This window comes from Balaenoptera acutorostrata, chromosome 10 (assembly GCF_949987535.1).
Source record: "Balaenoptera acutorostrata chromosome 10, mBalAcu1.1, whole genome shotgun sequence".
NCBI classification, from domain to species: domain Eukaryota; kingdom Metazoa; phylum Chordata; class Mammalia; order Artiodactyla; family Balaenopteridae; genus Balaenoptera; species Balaenoptera acutorostrata.
Window position 1 is genome coordinate 13,751,466 of NC_080073.1, and position 23,547 is coordinate 13,775,012.

The 23,547-nt window shown below is 37.9% G+C and overlaps 1 protein-coding gene and 1 long non-coding RNA gene across 6 annotated transcripts in view; one reads left to right on the forward strand and one right to left on the reverse strand.

Annotated features, from left to right (window-relative positions):
• The window catches only part of LOC114239149 (uncharacterized), a 72,305-nt gene extending 59,582 nt beyond the window's left edge, over positions 1–12,723 (forward strand). The window contains exon 3 of the long non-coding RNA XR_003624340.2: positions 12,639–12,723. This is a non-coding gene — a long non-coding RNA (uncharacterized LOC114239149). The remainder of the gene's footprint in view (positions 1–12,638) is intronic.
• Positions 1–23,547, reverse strand: part of CNTN4 (contactin 4) — a 955,661-nt gene that overhangs the window by 457,094 nt on the left and 475,020 nt on the right. Inside the window, exon 1 of one of the 5 annotated variants that reach the window (XM_057555541.1) lies at positions 2,176–2,306. The exons of the other annotated variants lie outside the window; for them this stretch is intronic. Within the exon in view, the coding sequence (XP_057411524.1) occupies positions 2,176–2,182 (7 nt within the window). The 5' untranslated portion in view covers positions 2,183–2,306. Of the gene's footprint in view, positions 1–2,175; positions 2,307–23,547 lie in introns of those variants that run through there. 5 annotated transcript variants of the gene reach the window in all.

A 23,547-nucleotide genomic window follows, 5' to 3' on the forward strand; every position in this document is an offset into this window, starting at 1 on the left:
TGATATGTATGCGTGTGTATTTATGTATATACAGAGAAATAAAATTATATATATCATATATAATTTCGTATTTCTAAATGTATATAAACAGCACTGCATTTCTATGTTATTTTGAAATTTACTATTTTCCCTCAATATTATATTTTTGCAGGTATTCCCATTGATACATGTAGCTTTAATTTAGTTATTTATGATGCAGTATTCGACTCTATGAATAAAGAAATTATGTATTCATTCCCCTTCTGATGGACCGTTAGGTTGCTTCTGTCTCTTTGCTATTAAAACAGTGCTATGGTGAACATCGGGCACCTGTGTTCTTGTGTACATGCTCTTGTTGTTCTTGGGCAGAAACCTAGAATTACCATTGCTGGATTCTAAGTATGTACATAATCAACTTCAGTGGACTGTTTACATTCCTCTACAATATGAATGTAACCATTTATACTCTATTCCTCACCCACATGACAGTTTTTTAGCAAAAAGCAATAGGTTGAACCAGATACCAAAAGAAAAAGTCCTTAGAAGAATATATAATTTACTTAACAAAGCCCATACAATTTACTCAACAAGAGAGGCAGCAGTGCAATAGGAGAGGAGCTTAAAATTATTCAGAAAAGCTTGCCGTGGGAGCTTGAGGAGTGCTGACAGTAGTGAGTACAAGAAGTTACAGGCAGGAGCCAAGGGACAAAGTAGAGGCAGTATCTATAAAACTCACTGGTCTGGAGACCTGAAGAGTCTGAGGTCATCACTTTTCATCAATCTAATAACAAGGGTAAGGCAAAGGAAAAGATTTGAAGTAGGCTCCCCTCCATTTAAATGATGCGTGAGTGTTAAATATTCAGGAAAACTTTCATTTAAATGGGACACACACTTGTTAAAGATGCAGAGCTTAAAAGGGCAACCCATAGCTATTTGGGAAGTCTTTTTCCAAGGATCATTTAATTCACTAAGAATGCTGAATGGTGCGCGCTTAGAGGGGCAAATATTTATTTCACTTTAAAAACAAAAGGAATAGCAACTGGTTGTGCAAAGATAAGAAAAGGATGTGGAATTAGCCATAAAACAATAGCAGACCTACTAGAGAATGGACTTGAGGATATGGGGAGGGGGAAGGGTAAGCTGTGACAAAGTGAGAGAGTGGCATGGACATATATACACTCCCAAACGTAAAATAGATAGCTAGTGGGAAGCAGCCGCATAGCACCAGGGAGATCAGCTGGGTGGTTTGTGACCACCTAGAGGGGTGGGATAGGGAGGGTGGGAGGGAGGGAGACGCAAGAGGGAAGAGATATGGGAACATATGTATATGTATAGCTGATTCACTTTGTTATAAAGCAGAAACTAACACACCACTGTAAAGCAATTATACTCCAATAAAGATATTAAAAAAAAAAAAAAAACCAATAGCCTCCAAAGTGGTCTCAAGGCTAAAATCCCTTTAAAGTCCATTCTGCAGTAGTCAGGGCGAATTCTTATTAAAAGGGTAAATCAGGTAATAAACTCAGTTTGAAACCTTACAATGACTTCTTATGGCCACAGAATCACAACCATCTAAATTTCTTACCCTGGCTTAAAAGCCCTGTGTGACCTGGCCTTTGTGGGCTTCCCTATCAATACTGAACCATCGTCTACCTTCACATTATGTTTAAACTACAGAGACTATAACCTTTCCACCTCTGGCTAAGCCTAAGGATCCTTGCACTACAGTGTGTCTGCTTGAGGGCTCCCCTCCCATTCCTCCAATCTCTTGATGTCTGCTTCTCTTTGCTTAGGCCTCAGCTCTCCCAGGCTTACCTGATTACCTGGCCGACGTAGCCACTTAAGTCACTCACATCCCCATGTTTAAATTTTCCTTCTAGTACTGACTACTGTCTACTTTCTCATTTAACAGTTTTTCCAAATTATTTACTGTTTGCCTCCCTCAATTAGAATTAAGCCCCATGAAAATTCAATCCCTGCAACCCCGATTCTTGGAACTGCACTAGCCCGTGACAGGTTATCAGTTAGTTCCATAGCATAGATCTGCGGCATCTATAGAGTAATAATTACCAGGGTAATCTCACATCTCCCAGACAATCCATCAAGAAACCTGAAGGCTCCACGTTCAAAATGCATCCAGAATCCATCCCTTCTCCTCACTGCTACCACCCCCATTCCAGTCCAAGCCAACATCACCTGACATGGAAGACTACAGCAGCTGCCCAGCTGTGCTCCTTGCTTCCATGATTGCTGCGCTACAGGTTATTCTCCACAGAGAAGCCAGAGAAATTCAAATCATGTCATGACACCCCTTTGCTCAAAGCTCTGTAACCCCTCCCTTCTCTCTCAGAATAACACTCAGATTCTTTACTGTGCCTCCAGGGCCCTTCGAGACCTGACACCCTGCTGTGTTCTCTGATCAAGTCTCCCACTTCCTTCCACTGTCTGTCTGACTCACTGCACTCCGGAGACTCTAGGATCTGTCTGGTCCTCAAATGTCCCCAGCAGCATCCTGCCTTAGGGCTCTGAATTCACTCTTCCACTTTTCAGAAGGCTCCTCCTACCAATAATCCTGGATTTTGATCCCCCTTTCTTTCTGAAGTCTCCACGTTTATTCTTATCAGAGAAGTTTTCATTGAAAAACCTACCCTGCTTTATTCTTCTTCTTACAACTTTTTACCAAGTGAAATGTCACAAAGTTATTTGTGTATTGTCAACACTGTTGGAATGTAAGATCCACGAGATCAGGAATTTTGCCTGTTTTTGCTTTCTGCAGTTTCTCTAAAGTTTAGCCAGTTGTCTGACTCATAGGAACTCAAAAAATATTTGCTAAATGAATGGGGGGGAAAGGCTTTATTCTGGTTTCCAGGATATGCAAGATCAGAGGAGGGTTTTGGAAAGAGAGGTCAAATCAGGGAAATCCTCTACATTCTTTTTTAACAGACTAATGAAGCTCAGATGTACTAGAGGTTTATACAAAGTCACACAGCGAGGTAGTCAAGAGTAACATCTTGCTAGGCACATGGTAGGATTCTACTTTCTTTGCCTTTGACCACGTGATTTGCGCTGGCAGATGAAATGTGACAGAAGTTATGTGTCACTTCCAGGTAGAAATGTAAATAGCCTCAATGATGTACATTTCCCTTCCTACTGTCGATGGTGTTTAAAGCAGGTGTTAAGAGGAAGCCTCCACCAGCCCAGGTCCCTGAATGAATCAACAGTAGAGGCCCCTCGGCGACAGATCCCCTTGGAAGATGTAGTGTGAGTGAAATACACACATTCCCAGGGTCGTGTCATTGAAACTTTTATTGTAGCACAAGCTAGACTATGTTGCTTATCCCAAATAATACACACAGCTACCAAGTGGAAGAGATAGGACACAAATCCACATCTCCTTCCTATCATTCTAAGCTGCCCTGTGACAAGAGACAGAGCTTTGTTAAAGAAGGAATAGATGAGCCCATAATGCGCTGTTTGTATTCGACTGGAGCTCTCATATACACCTCATTTCATTTTCAAGCACAGGAAATAAAGAAAAAAATCTTTAAGCCGTAAGACGTGAAATATAAGTCATTATCCAAAAGTTTCTGAATTCGATATTTAGAAACTACTATCTCTAATACTTACATGTTCATTTTTTCTATTTACCTAATCCATTTTATTCAGACACTTAAATCAGCAGAGCGCCAGAATTATTTTCCATAGGGTTGTTTCTGTAGAGATTTGATTATCTGCTTCTCACACCACAGAAAAATCTCTATAAACCTGCATTTGCATAACATTATAAGAGGCAGACTATTTCTAATGATTTTTCCACCCTAGGAGATCCTAAAGTACCTTCTCAATCAAAGACAGAATTTCATGTTGTATACTTTCAACATAATGAATATACTGTATTTCTAATTTTATTAGTCTTCAATGTTTGGCATATAGGGAAAGGTCAGTTACTCTTTTTAATTAACCCTAAATATTATTCCCTAGTCATACAGAGTAACAAGTTTGTTCCATCCGAAATGAAAAAAAAAATTCTTGACAATTATAATTTGGTAGAGAAGTGAGAGGCACAGAAACATGGGAAGGGACTCAAGAATTCCAGAAGGCATTTTAAACAACAAATTATAATCAAGTAAGTGAAGAAACAATTTCGCCCCATAATCATATTCACTCATGTTCATTCAGCCACCTCAACCACCCTGGGATTTAAACTTTCAAACAGTTTACGAGGTTGCCTTAATATGATCGGACATACTCCTGTATGTGCTCACTGAAACCTCATTTACTTAAGCCTTCTTTTCCCTCTAAGCCAAAATGTAGGACAGCATACTCAGCAGGCAAATTTGTGCTTCATCAAGAAAGTAACTAGTACATTAGTCTTCTCTCTTGCTTTTGTTATATTACTACCACATAGCACTTGTAATCTGTGGATGACATGCTCTCTATTAATAAGAATCCCATAACTAAAATAGGGATGGGGTAGAATCCCAAAATTGAGGTTCTGAATATTTTATCACTTGAGAAACAAGTGCTCCAAATCTCAATAAAGAAGAGGTTTTAGACTCTTGCTGACAACTAACTCAGACCTCAGGCAATGGAGAACCTCATCCAATTTATACCCAATGCTTGTTTCTCCATTTAATTCTCTCAGGAATTTGATGTGTGCTAGAGAATTGACCCAAGTACACTCTAATGCAGTAATGAATAATGCTGATGTAACTTCCAAGGAATTATTTTTCTTTGACTGATGAGTCGAGGGTTCTCTGGCGTTACAAACTTTTAACCAAAGGAAGTTTGATGAATGCTACAAACCATGCTATAAAAGATGGCCATAATACAGAAAGTGCTGCAAGCAAAGCTGTTAAGTAGTTAGATGGGCTTTCTGGGTGTCTTCTGACCCTATGCAATAATACCACACATTGGTCTAGCTGCTCACCATCTTTGAAGCTGCAAACAGGGTTTATTTTAAACTACCCAAAAGGATGGAGAAAATGACATCAGAATAAAGAGGCCATAAACTTGGGATTTATGGAAAACAGATTACCAGAGGACTAACGATGGTGATGCTGTATGGTGGTTAACAGCTCACAGATTCTGGCTTCAGAAAGACTAGTTTTGAGTTAGTCCTCCACCATTTACCAGCTGTATGATCTTGAGAAAGCATTTAAACTCTATAAGCCTTAGTTTCATCTTCTGTAAAATGGATAAAATGTAACCCACAATTAGCATCAGTGCCCAGGGGTGGTATAGAAGGGCTTTAGCCAAAACTCCAACCATAACCCCTATATGTGGATACCTCCTAATCTCTGAAATGCACAACTGGTATTTTCCTAGTCTTATGTACAGCGTGATTGAATGCATTTTTTCTTTCCTTTGTGCAAAAGCTATTTATTACTTCCAGCACGTTATTTCAGCTATGGCTGAATGTATTTTTTAAGGAAATTTATATTGATCCAAAACATATACACCATGTAAAAATAACGTGCTTAAAATAGATATTCAGCTTCAAAACAAGTCTACTATAGTCTACTCTAAACCCAGATTGCCATCACTGATTCCTTAGTATATAGAATATCTATAACTGCCACTGACTAACCCATTCTGAAAATTAAAATGGGATACTGCATGTAAAACATTTAACACAATGCTGGATACATAGCAAATATTCAGCAAATACCAGATGTTATTATTAATAATGTATTTTGTTGTATACATTTAAGTGTATTTTTCTTAGATTAAAAATTACTTTGAAGGCCAAGGAAAGAAAAAACAACCTTGTTGTCCCATTTGAAAATGCCTTTTAAATGGGAAAAGTTGTTACCATTAGTAACAGCTTGAGGAAATTTGTTCAGCTACAAAACCAAGGAAGTGGATCTTTATCTCCCCATTTATGTATATATGTTGGGACAACATTTGTACAAATGTCATGGCTGTACATGCACAAATAAATACATCAACTAATTGAACTGATTTGTAGGGCCTTAGCTGCCAGGAGCTATTTATATTTATTTGCCTTTAGTGTTTAACTTCACTGAATTTCTCTTAAAGATACATAGATTTCTTGATATTTTTGAATTATAGAATAAAAGTGATACACACACAAAATCAAGGAAAGAGTGCTGGCTTCATTGCACTTCAAATACCATATTAAAAAAATATATGTATGTGTACATATGTACACATACATATACATACATACAATAAATTCAATTTTAGCTAGAACCATAAAACTGAAATTGGTTCCTAAAAATTCCAATCATTGGTGATTAGAATGTTGAGAGGCAAACAGAGTTTGCTTTGATTTTTTTCTCTTTTCTCTCTAAAGCATTTTCTCCCTCGAAATAAGCCAGAAGACTTCCTGTATAATAAGGTTTAGGTGATTCCGAATGTGCAATTGTATTTGCTAATACCACTGCAGTTTAAGGAGTGTGGAACCACTCAGACCTCCTAACACTGCCAACTGGGCTCAGTGATAGGACTAACAAGGTTGTCTGGTGACACAGCAAGTAAAAATTAAAATCAGAGGAGCAATTGCGTTTGCTACTGGGAGTCACTAAAGGGAGGCGGAAGAGAGGCAGTAAGACGCTGCCAGGCTTCAAGCACCTGCTGAATTCAGAGTGTGCTGCAGCCTCAACATAGCCTGATAAGGGAAGGTCGTAAAAGAGAATTACAAAAATCAATTCTTGAGGCGACCAAAGCATGAATAAAAATTTCAGCAGCTGCCTGGTTAGAACGGATGGATGCAAAAAAAGTTCATTAGGGAGGAGGAGGGGAGAAGAAAAACTGACAAAGTGTGACACTTTCAACACAATATTTTTCTTGTACTTTCAAGTCATAGGATTAGATGGGGGTAAACAATGGCTGTTTTAAGGGACTGCTGAACACTATCATGTCATTCTCTGACAACTGAGACTTGATAAAGTCCGATTTTCCCATCCGTAGCCACTTGATGCACAAGCATCTTTACACTGGGGGAACAGTTCGGATTGAGTCTGAGCTCCTCTCCGTTGGTACTTTGATAGACACACAGCAGTGCTTCTCAGATGCTGGTCTTCATGGCTTCAGGCTGCTGATTCTTTCTTTTGCACCCTTCCGTGGGAACAGCTGGGGCGCCATCAGTCACCAGATGTACCATGTTGCTAAAGCTCTATGCTGAAGTTGATTAAAATTATGACTCAGGGGCCCTAAGTCAGGACAAAAATGCCTTAGCATTTTCATGAACTTTTTTTCAGGCTCTCTCATTCAAGCGTAAGGTGCTCCTTGCCAAAGACCTTTGAAAGCTCCTGAAACTTCATTTAAAGTGTTAATGCTGAACTTAGAAGAGACATGACAAATTCAGAAGAGGCACTGTTCTTTCCTTTGCATCCCAATGTTTTGGTTCCTATTAAATTTATAACAAAGGACTGACCTTGCTATAATTTTCATGACAGTCTCTGAAATCTTGGTAAGAAAAAGGATTAGGAGAGTAGTAGTAGGTGCAAAAGAATGGAGGTTGCCTTGCAAATGCCTTGGAAATCACAGGGACTGCCAAGCGTAGCTGCCAAAGAATTTGCAAACTATGCCTGGTGGTGACCTGGTCTTTTATCCCTTTCCCACTACAAAGCTCAAGACATTTTGTTCAATGATCTCCCTAAATAATCAATTTCTGAGTTCATATTTACTATGTGTGGAAGTCAGATAACCTCAAAGAAGAAGATATTATCAAGGATGTTTCCCTTAACATTTAACTATGTCCTGTATGCAATACCAAAAAAGACATGATGGGTAATCAGATGTGGAGCCAATTCACTGTAAATTCAACATCCAATCGTAAAAAAAACCTCAGCACATGACATTTATGAATTAAAATTATATCTGCAAGATGGTCTTACAACTTGCGGACAGGAGGCAGTATCGAATAGTGATAACAAGCACGGGGACTTAGAGTCATACCGCCTAGATTCAAATCCTGCTCCCGCATGCAGAGTGATGAAAGGCAAACGATTGAACTTCTCTAATTATAAGTTTCCTTATCTGAAAAATAGACGTAATAAAAGAATCTACCTCCCAGGGATGGTGTACAGATTAAATGAATATATACACACACATATACAAGTATGTAAATACTGGGCTGGCCAAAAAGTTCGTTCAGGTTTTCCCGTAAAATGTTATGGGAACACCCAAATGAACTTTTTGGCCAACCCAAAACATACCTGGTTTGGTTCTTTACTACCACCAGAGTAAACACCCCGTAAATTATTGCTGTTACTATTGTTCATACTAGGATTATCATCGTGAGCATCATCATTTTTACCTAAACGAAAAAACAGAAAGAATTCGGAAGACAAGAAATGTCCATTTTATTAGTCTCTTAAAATAAAATAAATGTGCTCAATGGATAACTTATAATTTGTTTAGTAAATTAATTTGCATGTAAATTAATGTGGGGGTTATTCGTAATTCAATATGCTTCTCACCTGCTTCTCTCCAAAGAAATATTTATATCAGGGTGGTTAAAAGGTCTATTTTAAACATTTAATCCTATCTACATTCAAACCGCAGGACCCTTAAAATATTATCAATAAGTTTAACATATCTACATAGGTGTTCATTGACTGCTTTTAATTAAAGCTTCACGCGAAGGCACAGACTTTAGTCCTATTCTTTATTCCAAAAGTTTAGACTCTGAGAATGGTGTCATCTCATAAACTCCTAGAAGGGAAAAAACATGACAGCGCTTCATTTGTTTTATCCAGTATTAGTGCAATGCCACCCACCTAGGACAGAGAATGATAAATAATTCTCATGGTTATTATAGTGAACCTTCCGCTAAGTAATGAGACTCTGTCTAAGAGGTGACCAGCTTTGACAAAATGTTATACCTGCCTGCTTAAGGATCATGTAAATCTACCGTTGTAGTTTGAAAGAACAGTACTGTCTGAAGATAAACAAAGAAGCTCACTTGGTGTCCATGGACAACATGCCAACTAGGATGGGGGCTGCCCTACTCTCTCCCAGTAGGAGAGGCTGCACCCGAGCTCATGCTCCATGCAGGGGAAACTACACCATCGCACAGGGCCTTAAGGTCTCTGGGAGCTCAGACCCAGGATTCTAGAACTCCTACAAATAGCTTGCCTGGGGCCAAGCAGCCTGCTTATCCTTTACTGACAAAGGTTGATCATTGGAGAGAAGGGGGCCTTGACGGGAACACAAACCCGCATTGCAGGCTCAAGGCAGTCAGGTTCTAACTTATCTTTTGGTTGGGTATGGAGGATTAGGGGACCTTTGGCTTTTCTCTGTGCTAACTCTTGACCTATGTGACTTTCCCAATAAATCCTGTTCTCTAGTCCATGATGTGTGACATTGTGGAATATGTCCTGAAATCTATGGGAGAGATGTATGTAGAGTCAGATGGGACCTGCCATAGCAACTATGAACAATATCATCTTTAAAATGCCCAAAACAAATCACTTTACTATAAAATTTATAGGCATTTGATATTAATAGAAAGAATGCACCACAGAAATACTTAGTAAATTGTGTAATACTGGCCAATGTTTCAAAGGAGTTAATAAAAATATGCCATGAAATCCTAAGACAAGCAAAGAAAGTATAGTATCACCATCAAAGGATGTACTAGTCCCTCTAAAGTATAACTCAAATCATATCTCAAATTCTGTATTTTACCTGGTTAAACACTGGTCACATACTCAATGTGATATGAAACTGTGTCTAATATGATAAATATTACTTCTTTAAAAACTTTATAATTTTTCCAAATATAGTCAGTTCTTGAGTGTTTCCACTAATAGGCTGAGATCAGAGACAAGAAATCTGCAAAATTCATCACATTTATCTTTGAAAAAGAGTAAGGAAAAAACTACTCTAAATACCCAAGTAATACACACACACAGTTACACAGAAAGACACATAGACACATACACACACACTTTTCTTCTGATCTAATACTAAATAACTCTCCAAGCTCCACACTATTATATCCTGATCAACCAGACACTCCAGGGAAATCATCCTTTACCAGATTATTTATTTAGGAAGAGCAAAGAATTTGCATATTTTCATGGAATCAATGGATATGTAAATATTACCTCATCCATAGAATCGGTCTAAGGGATCTTGATCAGTAATGTTTCAAATTTTCAAAAGAAAACAGCTTCTCAGGAACACTATTCAACATTATTCCAAGAATGTAGCTCTCCAATGAAATACAGACTGACAGTCATTAACTAGGTAAGCAAAGTGATGCATTATGTTCCCAAAATCATCTCCCACTTTTGAAAATTTATCTTGAATATGTGCCAATAGATTTTCAGGAAGCCCAATCTGCATGCCATTCCCAAAAAAGTCAAGGTCTTCAAGGTACAGTATTCTTAAAATACAAAAATAATGAGACTGCCTGAAAACACCGATTTATGTAAAAATAATGTGATTCTTGCCAGACTGCAATGTTTATTGAAATACATGATTTTATTTAAATACAAGTATAACTGTTTGGAACTGACTGGGACATCACAGGTAATCAATATATGTGACTACCTCAGATGGTGATGATGATAACATAGTCTCTACTCTTCTTCTTAGTACCAAACGGTTAATTTTTTACCAGATACCAGTAGCTATAAGGCAAAACTGGCTTTAATCATTCAGTTTAGAAGAAGATGAAAGAAATCCATCGACCCACATGTTCCACTTGGTAAAATATCTTCAACACATCTAGACCTTAGCCAACGCAGGACATTCTTATGGAACCTTAATCTGGCCACCTAAAATATGACCTATTCTATCAAAAATACCCAATCCAGATTCTAAGATGAAATAAAAATGTGTCATCACACAGACTTGAAAATCAATTAACTATTGCCTGATCATTTCAGGGGCCACAAACTCAACTTTCAATTCAGTTCAACAATTTACAAGTGATGTTACTATGGGAAAGTGTTACTATGGGAAAGTTCTATCTAAGCCACAGTTTTCTTATTTATTAAGCAGGGTTGATTTCAGTGTATCTACCTACCAGGATAACTGAGAAGATCAATGGAGGCAGATACATTCAGTTGAGTTTTTGTCATATTGTAGGTGCTGAATGAACACATGGTAGAGACTACTGAAAGTTTCATAGTCAAGAACTATTTGAATGCACATGGCATTCCACTGTCATGTTATTTACTTATTGGCCATAATTCTCCATGCTGTTAGTCAGTCAATAACCGCCAAAACATAAAATTAAATCAAAGAGAGTTATAGATTTTATTGTACTTGGTATATCAAATGGATGTTTTAACATATTTAGAAAGTGTATAGCCCATATATTTGTTATTCTTCTTATTGTGTATGTTACAATTGTGCAGGCATACACAATATGTGAGTTCAGAAAATGGTGAATGAGTGCCATGTATGCTCAAATTAGGGATCGTAGAGGAAAGAAATCTCCTTAAAGATATCCAAATTCAAATTCAGACTCCCCATTCTGACACTGCTTCTCTCCCCAATATAGTGACCTAATTACAACCACTCAGTATAATACAATAAATACCAAAATAAATGCGGACAAAGCATCTATTTTGTTATGTACAAAATGTATTTCCTAACATCTGTGTAAACATTTCTAAGGCTACGAAAACCTTAAAAATAAACACTTTATTTGCTACCAACACAGAATGGACCACTCCAGAAAATGGTTAAACCGATCTTCTCTTTAAGAGAAGTTCAAACACATATTTTGAATGATATTTGTATTTTCCTAACTTTTCTTCTTTAAGAATGATGGAAATCATGTAAAGACAAGTAAAGAAAAGGTTTTAAAGACAATCACATGTGTTATCTCATCTACTGGTGCGATATTAATTGCACTGAGGTAAGGACAAGATGACTAAAAGTTGGGGTCAGGCTAAAAAACTTCAATGATTGTTTCTCTTTCTCTACTGAAATAAAGACCAGGTTACTATACATGGCATTCAATGCTCACCTTTCTTCTTCTTCTTCTCACCCTACATGACAGCCCAATGGGGATCTTGTTTTTCTTTGTTTATTCTTTAAACATATGTACCTCATTCTCTTTTGCAGATTCAGAAGGCTTTCACCTGCTTTGTTAAAATTCACAAACCTACTCATATTGAAAGGGCAGCTACAATAGCACCAAACCCTACATTCTTAAGTGAATCCTAATCTCCTTGACACTGCCAACTTCCTGACTTAGCACCAGAGCACTTGACCTGTGTCTCTTTAAGGGCCCTTGTCAGTTGATAGTATGCTTAACTGATCATTTATTCAAAAAAATTATCAAACATCTACAAAGTTCCAGGCAACGTGATCATGGAGATACAGCACTGAATTCTACAGACACATTTTCTCTTTACGTGAAACGTACAATTTAATTGTAGAGACACACAAGTAAGTTAGTACAGACTGAAATAAGAGCAATTAGTGCATGTAAACTGTCATAAGCACTGTAATGATTAAGTAGCAGGTTAATTCAGGAAACAATGAAGGATGCTCTTTATGAAGGGCCATGAGGAAACTTTTGGCGTGATGGATTATTTTACTTGCGGTGATGGTTTCGTAGTTGTACACATAAGTCAAAATGTATAAATTTGTACGTTTTTTAAATGGTGAGTTTGTTACATGTCAATTATACTCCAATAAAGTTTTTTTTTTTTTTTTTAAAGAAAAGAGAGACCAGTGGAAAGGTGCTGCTTTAGTTTCATCAGGTAAGTTTCTCTGATGGAGAGGGATTAAAGTGCAAAGTCAAAGAATAAAGCCAGTCACAGAAAAACAAGGGGAAAGACCAAGACAGAGTGAACAGCAGGTGTAAATGTCCTGCGCCAGGAAGAGACTAACTTATTTCAGTTATGGAGCGGTTAGAATTCTTAATGAGCCTGGCAGAGAGTTGCATGGGAAGAGGTGAGAGAAGAAGGCAGGGACATCATACATAGGACACAGGCCTCTACATTTTATTCCATGTGCAGTAATAAGCCACTCAAAGTTAAGAAGCGTGATAAGGTAGATTTACGTTTTTAAATGATCACTTTGGCTGCTATGTGGAGAATGGAACAGAAATGGAGAAGAGTGGAAGAAGAGTGAACATGAGAAGACCAGTTAGAACTGTTCTGCGTCATCTCCCTAAGAAGTGCTGAGAGTCTGCCCCACTGCGGGAACACAGGAGATGAAGGGAAGTGGATTGGGGTGGTTTTAAATTCTTTGACGCTCCTCCTTCTGAAGGATGGAGCCTAATGCCCTTCCCTATAGTGTAAACAGAACACAGGGACTCACTTTGACAAACAGAATAGGGAAGAAATGGCCTTCGACCACCATGGCTTGCACCTAGGCACTGCGGCTTCCTTTTGCTTTCTCTCTGGGCCATTTGCTCTTGGAGGAAGCCGAGGGCTCTGCCATGAAGACACACAGCAGACACAGAGGAGCTCTGTGTGGAGAAGCAGAGGCCCCCCTCCAACTGCCAGGATGAGCTTGCCATCCATGGATGTGACGGAGCCAACCTGAAAGTGGATCCTCCGGCCCCAGTCAAGCCTTCAGAAATTGCAGCCCCAGATGACATCTGACTGCCACTTCCTGAGGTCAGAACCCCCCAGCTAAGCTGTTCCCAAATTCCTGACAAAAAAAAAACTTGCATGAGTCAATAAATGTTCATTACTACTTTATAAAGAGAAAAAAAAGTTGAGAATGACCCTAGCATTCTTCTAATGCTTCCATTATCCAGATATCTTTGTGGGTGGGGAATGAATGGCTTAGATAGTCCTGCCTAAGGAGAAATTATACTAGAAGACACACGTTTAAAACATTGGGCTTATTATGATAACAGCAGTGGATGGCTAAAAACAGAAACAAGATTGCACTTTCACAGATCACTGAACTGAAAGGCACTTCAAAGAATGTTAAAAATAAGGCACTGAAACCAAAGAAACTCCTAAGTCCCACTTGTAAGAGGCAACTGGACTCTCTCAGACTTTAAGAATGGTTTCTGTGTTAAATCTCACACAACTAATACCGCAACTACTCAGCACTCTGTCAAAATATCATGTGCTTAAAGGGCCTCTAATCCCAATAATATTATATGCCAGGCGGTCCCTGTTCCAGGACCCCATTCAGAGGTTAGTCCGGCCCCTTTATGTCACTCACTGTGTGATATTCTGGATAGGCAGAGGTAAGTAAGAAGATGGGTCATATTCTTTCTATTTACAAAACCTTTGAACATCATTAAATAGAATAATAAAAGCAATATAACAGTATTGTTACATGCTTAGCCCACAATTGATTTATACTAATTTTTGCATAGTACATGGGGTCAAAAATACAATTATTTCCACATATAAAAAATAAGGCATGAAGAGAACATAATCTCACATAAAAATATGATATACCTGAATCCATACCGCCAGGGTGCATCTGATACATCACGCTGGGGTATTACATCTATTTTGAGAGTGAGAAAATGTCAACCTTCTATATTAGCATTTCCCAAAATGTGGGATGCACAGCACTGGTATGAGACATAATTTTTAGACTGTACAGAGACAAGGCACTAAATAATACTGACTCACTCCAGAATAAATTCATTCCTTCTTGAATTCTCTTTGATTTCTTCTGATTAAAATAAAGAAGAAAGTCTGAGTTGATGTCAGCATGTCTTAAAAACCTGTCTAACATTTGACAGTCTTATTTTTGTGGAGAAAAATCAGGACTCGGAATCAGAGTCATCTGAGAACAAGCCAGGCTTTCACGCATTTGTTTCTATAATATTTACTTTTATGGTTATTTTTTACTTGTAACAAATGACACTGCTATGATGAAGTTCTTTTGGTAAAAAACAGAGTTAATAAAAATGGAAGTAAATATCTTGTAATAAAGTATAAAGTAATAGAAAAGAAACTGAAAAGCATATATATATATATATACACATATACATATATAAATCATTTTGCTGTACATCTGAAACTAACACAACACTGCAAATGAACCATACTTCAATTTAAATAAATAAATAAATAAAATGCTGGCTAAAAAAAATTGGACTAAATAATAATACTCTGTATACAAGGAGTATACAGATTGAACAGAAATAGATGATCACTGAAGTGTCAGTGAGGGTAACACTAGCCCAGAAAACTCATTTTGCTTCCATTCCATTATTTACTTATGCAGAATCTCAGGTTTTAAGTGGTAGAGTTATTTACTTAAAGTTATAAAACTACAAAGTGGCAAATATTGTTCTAGATTCCTCGGATTTCTATTCATTAACATAATAAAAAGCTAAGAACAAACTTCAAGAGTGATTTCTTCTCTGTGTGTGTATTTTTAAAAATTTTTTGATGTTGGTGTTTGTTTTTCCCTCAGTCTACTGCAATATAACTGACCTACAACACTGTATTAATTTAAGGTATCCAACATAATGATTTAATACATGTATATATAAAGAAATAAGTATCACTATAAGTGGTAATTACTTTCATTCATTACTACGCATAGTTACATTTTCTTCAAAAGTGATTCCAAATCACTGAACAAAACATTTATTCATTTACTTCTTTATTGAATTGGGGATTAATTTAGATATTATGAAATCATAAACAATTATGAAGTACAATTGACTGATAATCTCCTTTTCCCTTTCCTCAACTTTTTATTTTTTAAATTAATTTTATTTATTTTTTTATACAGCAGGTTCTTATTAGTCATCAATTTTATACACATCAATGTATATACGTCAATCCCAATCGCCCAACTCATTACACCCCTCCCCATCCCCCTGCCGCTTTCACCCCTTGGTGTCCATACGTTTGTTCTCTACATCTGTGTCTCAATTTCTGCCCTGCAAACTGGTTCATCTGTACCATTTTTCTAGGTTCCACATATATGCGTTAATATACGATATTTGTTTTTCTCTTTCGACCTACTTCACTCGGTATGACAGTCTCTAGATCCATCCACGTCTCAACAAATGACCCAATTTCATTCCTTTTTATGGCTGAGTAATATTCCATTGTATATATGTACCACATCTTCTTTATCCATCCGTCTATCAATGGGCATTTGGGTTGCTTCCATGAACTGGCTATTGTAAATAGTGCTGCAATGAACACAGGGGTGCATGTGTCTTTTTGAATTATGGTTTCCTCTGGGTATGTGCCCAGTAGTGGGATTGCTGGGTCATCTGGTAACTCTATTTTTAGTTTTTTAAGGAACCTCCATACTGTTCTTCATAGTGGCTCTATCAATTTACATTCCCAACAACAGTGCAAGAGGGTTCCCTTTTCTCCACACCCTCTTCAGCATTTGTTGTTTGCAGATTTTCTGATGATGCCTATTTTAACTGGTGTGAGGTGATACCTCATTGTAGTTTCAATTGCATTTCTCTAATAATTAGTGATGTTGAGCAGCTTTTCATGTGCTTCTTGGCCATCTGTATGTCTTCTTTGGAGAAATGTCTATTTAGGTCTTCTGCCCATTTTTGGATTGGGTTGTTTGTTTTTTTAATATTGAGCTGCGTGAGCTGTTTACATATTTTGGAGATTAATTCTTTGTCTGTCGATTCGTTTGCAAATATTTTCTCCCATTCTGAGGGTTGTCTTTTCATCTTATTTGTAGTTTCCTGTGCTTTGCAAAAGCTTTTATGTTTCATTAGGTCCCATTTGTTTATTTTTGTTTTTATTTCCATTACTGTAGGAGGTGGATCAAAAAAGATCTTGCTGTGATTTATGTCAAAGAGTGTTCTTCCTATGTTTGCCTCTAAGAGTTTTATAGTGTCCGGTCTTACATTTAGGTCTGTAATCCATTTTGAGTTTATTTTTGTGTATGGTGTTAGGCAGTGTTCTAATTTAATTCTTTTAAATGTGGCTATCCAGTTTTCCCAGCACCACTTATTGAAGAGACTGTCTTTTCTCCATTGTATACCCTTGCCTCCGTTGTCATAGATTAGTTGACCATAGATGTGTGGGTTTGTCTCTGGGCTTTCTATCTTGTTCCATGGATCCGTGTTTCTGTTTTTGTGCCAGTACCATATTGTCTTGATTACTGTAGCTTTGTAATATAGTCTGAAGTCAGGGAGTCTGATTCCTCAAGCTCCGTTTTTTTCCCTCAAGACTGCTTTGGCTATTTGGGGTCTTTTGTGTCTCCATACAAATTTTAAGATTTTTTTTCTAGTTCTGTAAAAAATGCCTTGGCAATTTGATAGGGATTGCATTGAATCTGTAGATTGCTTTGGGTAGTATAGTCATTTTCACAATATTGATTCTTCCAATCCAAGAACATGGAATATCTCTCCATCTGTTGGTATCATCTTTAATTTCTTTCATCAGTGTCTTATAGTTTTCTGCATACAGGTCTTTTGTCTCCTTAGGTAGGTTTATTCCTAGATATTTTATTTTTTTTGTTGCAATGGTAAATGGGAGTTTTTCCTTAATTTCTCTTTCAGATTTTTCATCATTAGTGTATAGGAATGCAAGAGATTTCTGGGCATTAATTTTGTATCCTGCAACTTTACCAAATTCATTGATTAGCTCTAGTAGTTTTCTGGTGGCATCTTTAGGATTCTCTATGTATAGTATCATGTCATCTGCAAACAGTGGCAGTTTTACGTCTTCTTTTCCAATTTGTATTCCTTTTTTTTCTTTTTCTTCTCTGATTGCCGTGGCTAGGACTTCCAAAACTATGTTGAATAATAGTGGTGAGAGTGGACATCCTTGTCTTTTTCCTGATCTTAGAGGAAATGCTTTCAGTTTTTCACCTTTGAGGATGATGTTTGCTGTGGGTTTGCCATATATGGCCTTTATTATGTTGAGGTAGTTTCCCTCTATGCCCACTTTCTGGAGAGTTTTTATCATAAATGGGTGTTGAATTTTGTCAAAAGCTTTTTCTGCATCTATTGAGATGATCATATGGTTTTTATTCTTCAATTTGTTAATATGGTGTATCACATTGATTGATTGGCATATACTGAAGAATCCTTGCATCCCTGGGATATATCCCACTTGATCATGGTGTATGATCCTTTTAATGTGTTGTTGTGTTCTGTTTGCTGGTATTGTTTTGAGGATTTTTGCATCTATATTCATCAGTGATATTGGTCTGTAATTTTCTTTTTTTGTAGTATATTTGTCTGGTTTTGGTATCAGGGTGATGGTGGCCTCATAGAATGAGTTTGGGAGGGTTCCTCCCTCTGCAATTTTTTGAAAGAGTTTGAGAAGGATGGGTGTTAGCTCTTCTCTAAATGTTTGATAGAATTTACCTGTGAAGCCATCTGGTCCTGGAGTTTTGTTTGTTGGAAGATTTTTAATCACAGTTTCAATTCCATTACTTGTGATTGGTCTGTTCATATTTTCCATTTCTTCCTGGTTCAGTCTTGGAAGGTTATACCTTTCTAAGAATTTGTCCATTTCTTCCAGGTTGTCCATTTTATTGGCATAGAGTTGCCTGTAGTAGTCTCTTAGGATGCTTTGTATTTCTGCGGTGTCTGTTGTAATGTCTCCTTTTTCATTTCTAATTGTATTGATTTGAGTCCTATCCCTCTTTTTCTTGATGAGTCTGGTTAATGGTTTATCAATTTTGCTTATCTTCTCAAAGAACCGGCTTTTAGTTTTATTGATCTTTGCTACTGTTTTCTTGGTTTCTATTTCATTTATTTCTGCTCTGATCTTTATGATTTCTTTCCTTCTGCTAACTTTGGGGTACTTTTGTTCTTCTTTCTCTAGTTCCTTTAGATGTAAGGTTAGATTGTTTATTTGAGATGTTTCTTGTTTCTTGAGTTAGGCTTGTATAGCTATAAACTTCCCTCTTAGAACTGCTTTTGCTGCATCCCATAGGTTTTGGATCGTCGTGTTTGCATTGTCATTTGTCTCTAGGCATTTTTTGATTACCTCTTTGATTTCTTCAGTGATCTCTTGGTTATTTAGTAACGTATTGTTTAGCCTCCATGTGTTTGTGTTTTTTACATTTGTTTCCCTGTAATTCATTTCTATTCTCATAGTGTTGAGGTCAGAAAAGATGCTTGATATGATTTCAATTTTCTTAAATTTACCGAGGCTTGATTTGTGACTCAAGATGTGATCTATCCTGGAGAATGTTCCATGTGCACTTGAGAAGAAAGTGTAATCTGCTGTTTTTGGATGGAATGTCCTATAAATATCAATTAAATCTATCTGGTCTATTGTGTCATTTAAAGCTTGTGTTTCCTTACTAATTTTCTGTCTGGATGATCTGACCATTGGTTAAGTGAGGTGTTAAAGTCTCCCACTATTATTGTGTTACTGTCGATTTCCTCTTTTATAGCTGTCAGCAGTTGCCTTATGTATTGTGGTGCTCCTATGTTGGGTGCATATATATTTATAATTGTTATATCTTCTTCTTGGATTGATCCCTTGATCATTATGAAGTGTCCTTCCTTGTTTCTTGTAACATTCTTTATTTTAAAGTCTATTTTTTCTGATATGAGTACTGCTACTGCAGCTTTCTTTTGATTTCCATTTGCATGGAATATCTTTTTCCATCCCCTCACTTTCAGTCTGAATGTGTCCCTAGGTCTGAAGTGGGTCTCTTGTAGACAGCATATATATGGGTCTTGTTTTTGTATCCAATCAGCAAGCCTGTGACTTTTCGTTGGAGCATTTAATCCATTCACGTTTAAGGTAATTATCGATATGTATTTCCTATGACCATTTTCTTAATTGTTTTGGGTTTGTTTTTGTGGGTCCTTTTCTTCCCTGGTGTTTTCCACTTAGAGGAGTTCCTTTAGCTTTTGTTGTAGAGCTGGTTTGGTGGTGCTGAATTCTCTTAGCTTTTGCTTGTCTGTAAAGCTTTTGATTTCTCCATCAAATCTGAATGAGATCCTTGCTGGGTAGAGTAATCTTGGTTGTAGGTTCTACCCTTTCATCACTTTAAGTATGTCATGCCACTCCCTTCTGGCTTGTAGAGTTTCTGCTGAGAAATCAGCTGTTAACCTTATGGGAGTTCCCTTTTATGTTATTTGTCGTTTTTCCCTTGTTGCTTTCAATAATTTTTCTTTGTCTTCAATTTTTGCCAATTTGATTACTATGTGTCTCAGCGTGTTTCTCCTTGGCTTTATCCTGTATGGGACTCTCTGCGCTTCCTGGACTTGGGTGGCTATTTCCTTTCCCATGTTAGGGAAGTTTTCGACTATAATCTCTTCAAATATTTTCTCGGGTCCTTTCTCTCTCTCTTCTCCTTCTGGGATCCCTATAAAGCGAATGTTATTGCGTTTAATGTTGTCCCAGAGGTCTCTTAGGCTGTCTTCATTTCTTTTCATTCTTTTTTCTTTATTCTGTTCTGCAGCAGTGAATTCCACCATTTTGTATTCCAGGTCACTTATCCGTTCCTCTGCTTCAGTTATTCTGCTATTGATTCCTTCTAGTATAGTTTCCATTTCAGTTATTGTATTGTTCATCTCTGTTTGTTTGTTCTTCAATTCTTCTACGTCTTGGTTAAACATTTCTTCCTTCTTCTCGATCTTTGTCTCCATTTTTTTCCCGAGGTCCTTTGTCATCTGCACTATCATTATTCTGAATTCTTTTTCTGGAAGGTTGCCTATGTCCACTTCATTTAGTTGTTTTTCTGGGGTTTTATTTTGTTCCTTCATCTGGTACATAGCCCTCTGCCTTTTCATCTTGTCTATCTTTCTGTGAATGTGGTTTTTGTTCCACAGGCTGCAGGACTGTAGTTCTTCTTGCTTCTGCTGTTTGCCCTCTGGTGGATGAGGCTATCTAAGAGGCTTGTGCAAGTTTCCTGATGGGAGGGACTGGTGGTGGGTAGAGCTGGATGTTGCTTTGGTGTGCAGAGCTCAGTAAAACTTTCATCCGCTTCACTGCTGATGGGTGGGGCTGGGTTCCCTCCCTGCTGCTTGTTTGGCCTGAGGCGACCTAACACTGGAGCCTACCCGGGGGCTCTTTGGTGGGGCTAACTCTGGGAGGGCTCACACCAAGGAGTACTTCTCAGAACTTCTGCTGCCAGTGTCTGTGTCCCCAAGGTGAGCCACAGCCACACCCCGCCTCTGCAGGAGACCCTCCAACACTAGCAGGTAGGTCTGGTTCAATCTCTCCTGGGGTCACTGCTCCTTCCCCTGTGTCCCGATGAGCACACTACTTTGTGTGTGCCCTCCAAGAGTGGAGTCTCTGTTTCCCCCAGTCCTGTCAAAGTCCTGCAATCAAATCCCACTAGCCTTCAAAGTCTGATTCTGTAGATATTCCTCCTCCCGTAGCTGGACCCTCAGGTTGGGAAGCCTGACGTGGGGCTCAGAACCTTCACTCCAGTGGGTGGGCTTCTGTGGTATAAGTGTTCTTCAGTCTGTGAGTCGCCCACCCAGCAGTTATGGGATTTGATTATACTGTGGTTGTGCCCCTCCTACCGTCTCATTGTGGCTTCTCCTTTGTTTTTGGATGCGGGGTATCTTTTTTGGTGAGTTCCAGTGTCTTCCTGTCGATGACTGTCCAGCAGCTAGTTGTGATTCTGGTGTTCTCACAAGAGGGAGTGAGAGCACGTCCTTCTACTCCACCATCTTGGTTCAGGGCCCCCCTTTCCTCATCTTGAATGCTACTGAATAAAGCAAGTCTTTGAAATCATAAGGGAAACACAAGGAATATAGAGCACCAACTTCAAACTTGACTCTATTTCCAGTTAGATAAATACTATGTTAAAACCAAGTTTTTGTGCAAATATCACACCACTGGGGAGACAAGCAGTCCCAAAGAGGGTGTCTAAGAATTCTGCCTAAGAGAAACAAGAGGAGAGGGGAGAATTCACTTTTACTTGACAATTTTTATTTTACAAAGATCACTTGTGTGCAACTCCTATTTGCCAGTCTTAGCAGAAGTTCATAACTTTTCAGTGAAATTCTACAGAGAATATCACATCGAGTTCTGGCAAAAACTGTTGACCCAGACAAATACTGCTGCATTTTTATTATTTACTCTTTTGCTCAGAGATGGGAATTTATTTTGGTTTTGCTTTGTTCTTTGAATTATTGTAATTCCCATGGGGGGGGGTATTTTTTTCTGTGGATAAGACTTTGTTAGAGAATTTCACCCTTTCCTTTAAAGGAAGCACAGAAGATAGCATATACAAAGTGCATACTGCATCTGCATATATGAATACATTAGCCTAGTGAGTTTTAAACAAATAAATTAAAACTTTACTCATTTCAACACAGAGGGAGGTGAACAGCTGGGAGTTTGAAGGAGTGTTTAAAGACAATTTCATTAGCTTTACATCTGTATCCTAAGCTAAGATATAATTAGACTGAGAAAGTAAAGGAAGGCAGGAGGGAGGGAGATAGAACAGAGCAGGAGTAGGTCAGAGGGAGAGATAATGACTATTACCCCAGGGGGTGGAGAAAAACAAAGAGACAATTTGAAGGGATATAAAATGTGGGGAGCTGGGGGAAACATACCTCCTGGGAGAGAAAGCAGGATCACTACACTGTGGCTGCATGCAAAATATAAAGCAATTTTGGTAGGTAACATCTACACATTTTAATATAGTTTTCTCCAGAGTAACGGGTTAACCAGTAACTAGGGAGGAAGATGATGAAGGGCTAAACTGCACAGACACTGGGGGAGGGACAGAAAGGTTGAGTTCCTGCTCAGGAGACGACCTATAAAAAGAAGAGTGTTGCTCCAGAAGGTCCCTGCTAAGGTCTGAGGCTGGTGTTGACCAGGTGAGAGTAGGAGTGAGATACCTGGTATTGGTGAAGCCATTCCTGCATGATCTTCAGCCACTATGATTTAGCTGCCCCTCTATAATGCAGAAATGATGATATTAGTCATCTTAGGCCCAATATAATTTATATAATGTATTTAGAGGATTTAGAGGAGACTGGTGGACACTAATTATTGCTGTTATTATTATTATCATCATCATCATCATCATCAGTAATGAATAAGTTGCCCAGGACTCTAAGTAATGTTTCAATGGTAAGAAATGTGAACCATCAGGTAAAATAATAATTATTAATAGTTAATAAAATATTAGATGGGTGATATAGTATTCTCTATTTCAAAATTCTCTAATTCAAATATTAGCATACAGCCCGAGAGAGTGGGTATATATACAGTAATAAAATGCTTATAAGCATTTGTATCTATATGGCTATAGAGAGAACAAGATACAGATTTATTCTTAGAATAATATAATTACATAAGAGAAATGGTCATCAATCCTGCCTTCTTTTCCTTCCCTACCTACAAAGGGAGGTTGTGACCTGCCCCCTTCTTAGTCTACTTCACAACAAAATTAAACAGTATCACTTTTGACCTTTCCTCCACAGTTTTATTCATGATAGGCCAGATTTTGGCATTCTCTCCTTCTCTCTCACTCCCACTGTTCTCTTCCCTCTTTGTTTATACTATGTAATTCAGGATCCACTGGAGTCTATGAAGTAGACGTAAGTACATCGCTTGTATTGGGACTCAGTGGTAAAGGGGGAAGAAGGTTATGGCCATTTTATTGCTATTACACCCTGATTACAGGCCAGCCACTGTGCTAAGTATTTTACATCTAATTTCTCAGAGAATTAAGCAATTTTTTCTATTTCATACATTTAGTAACTACACTTAG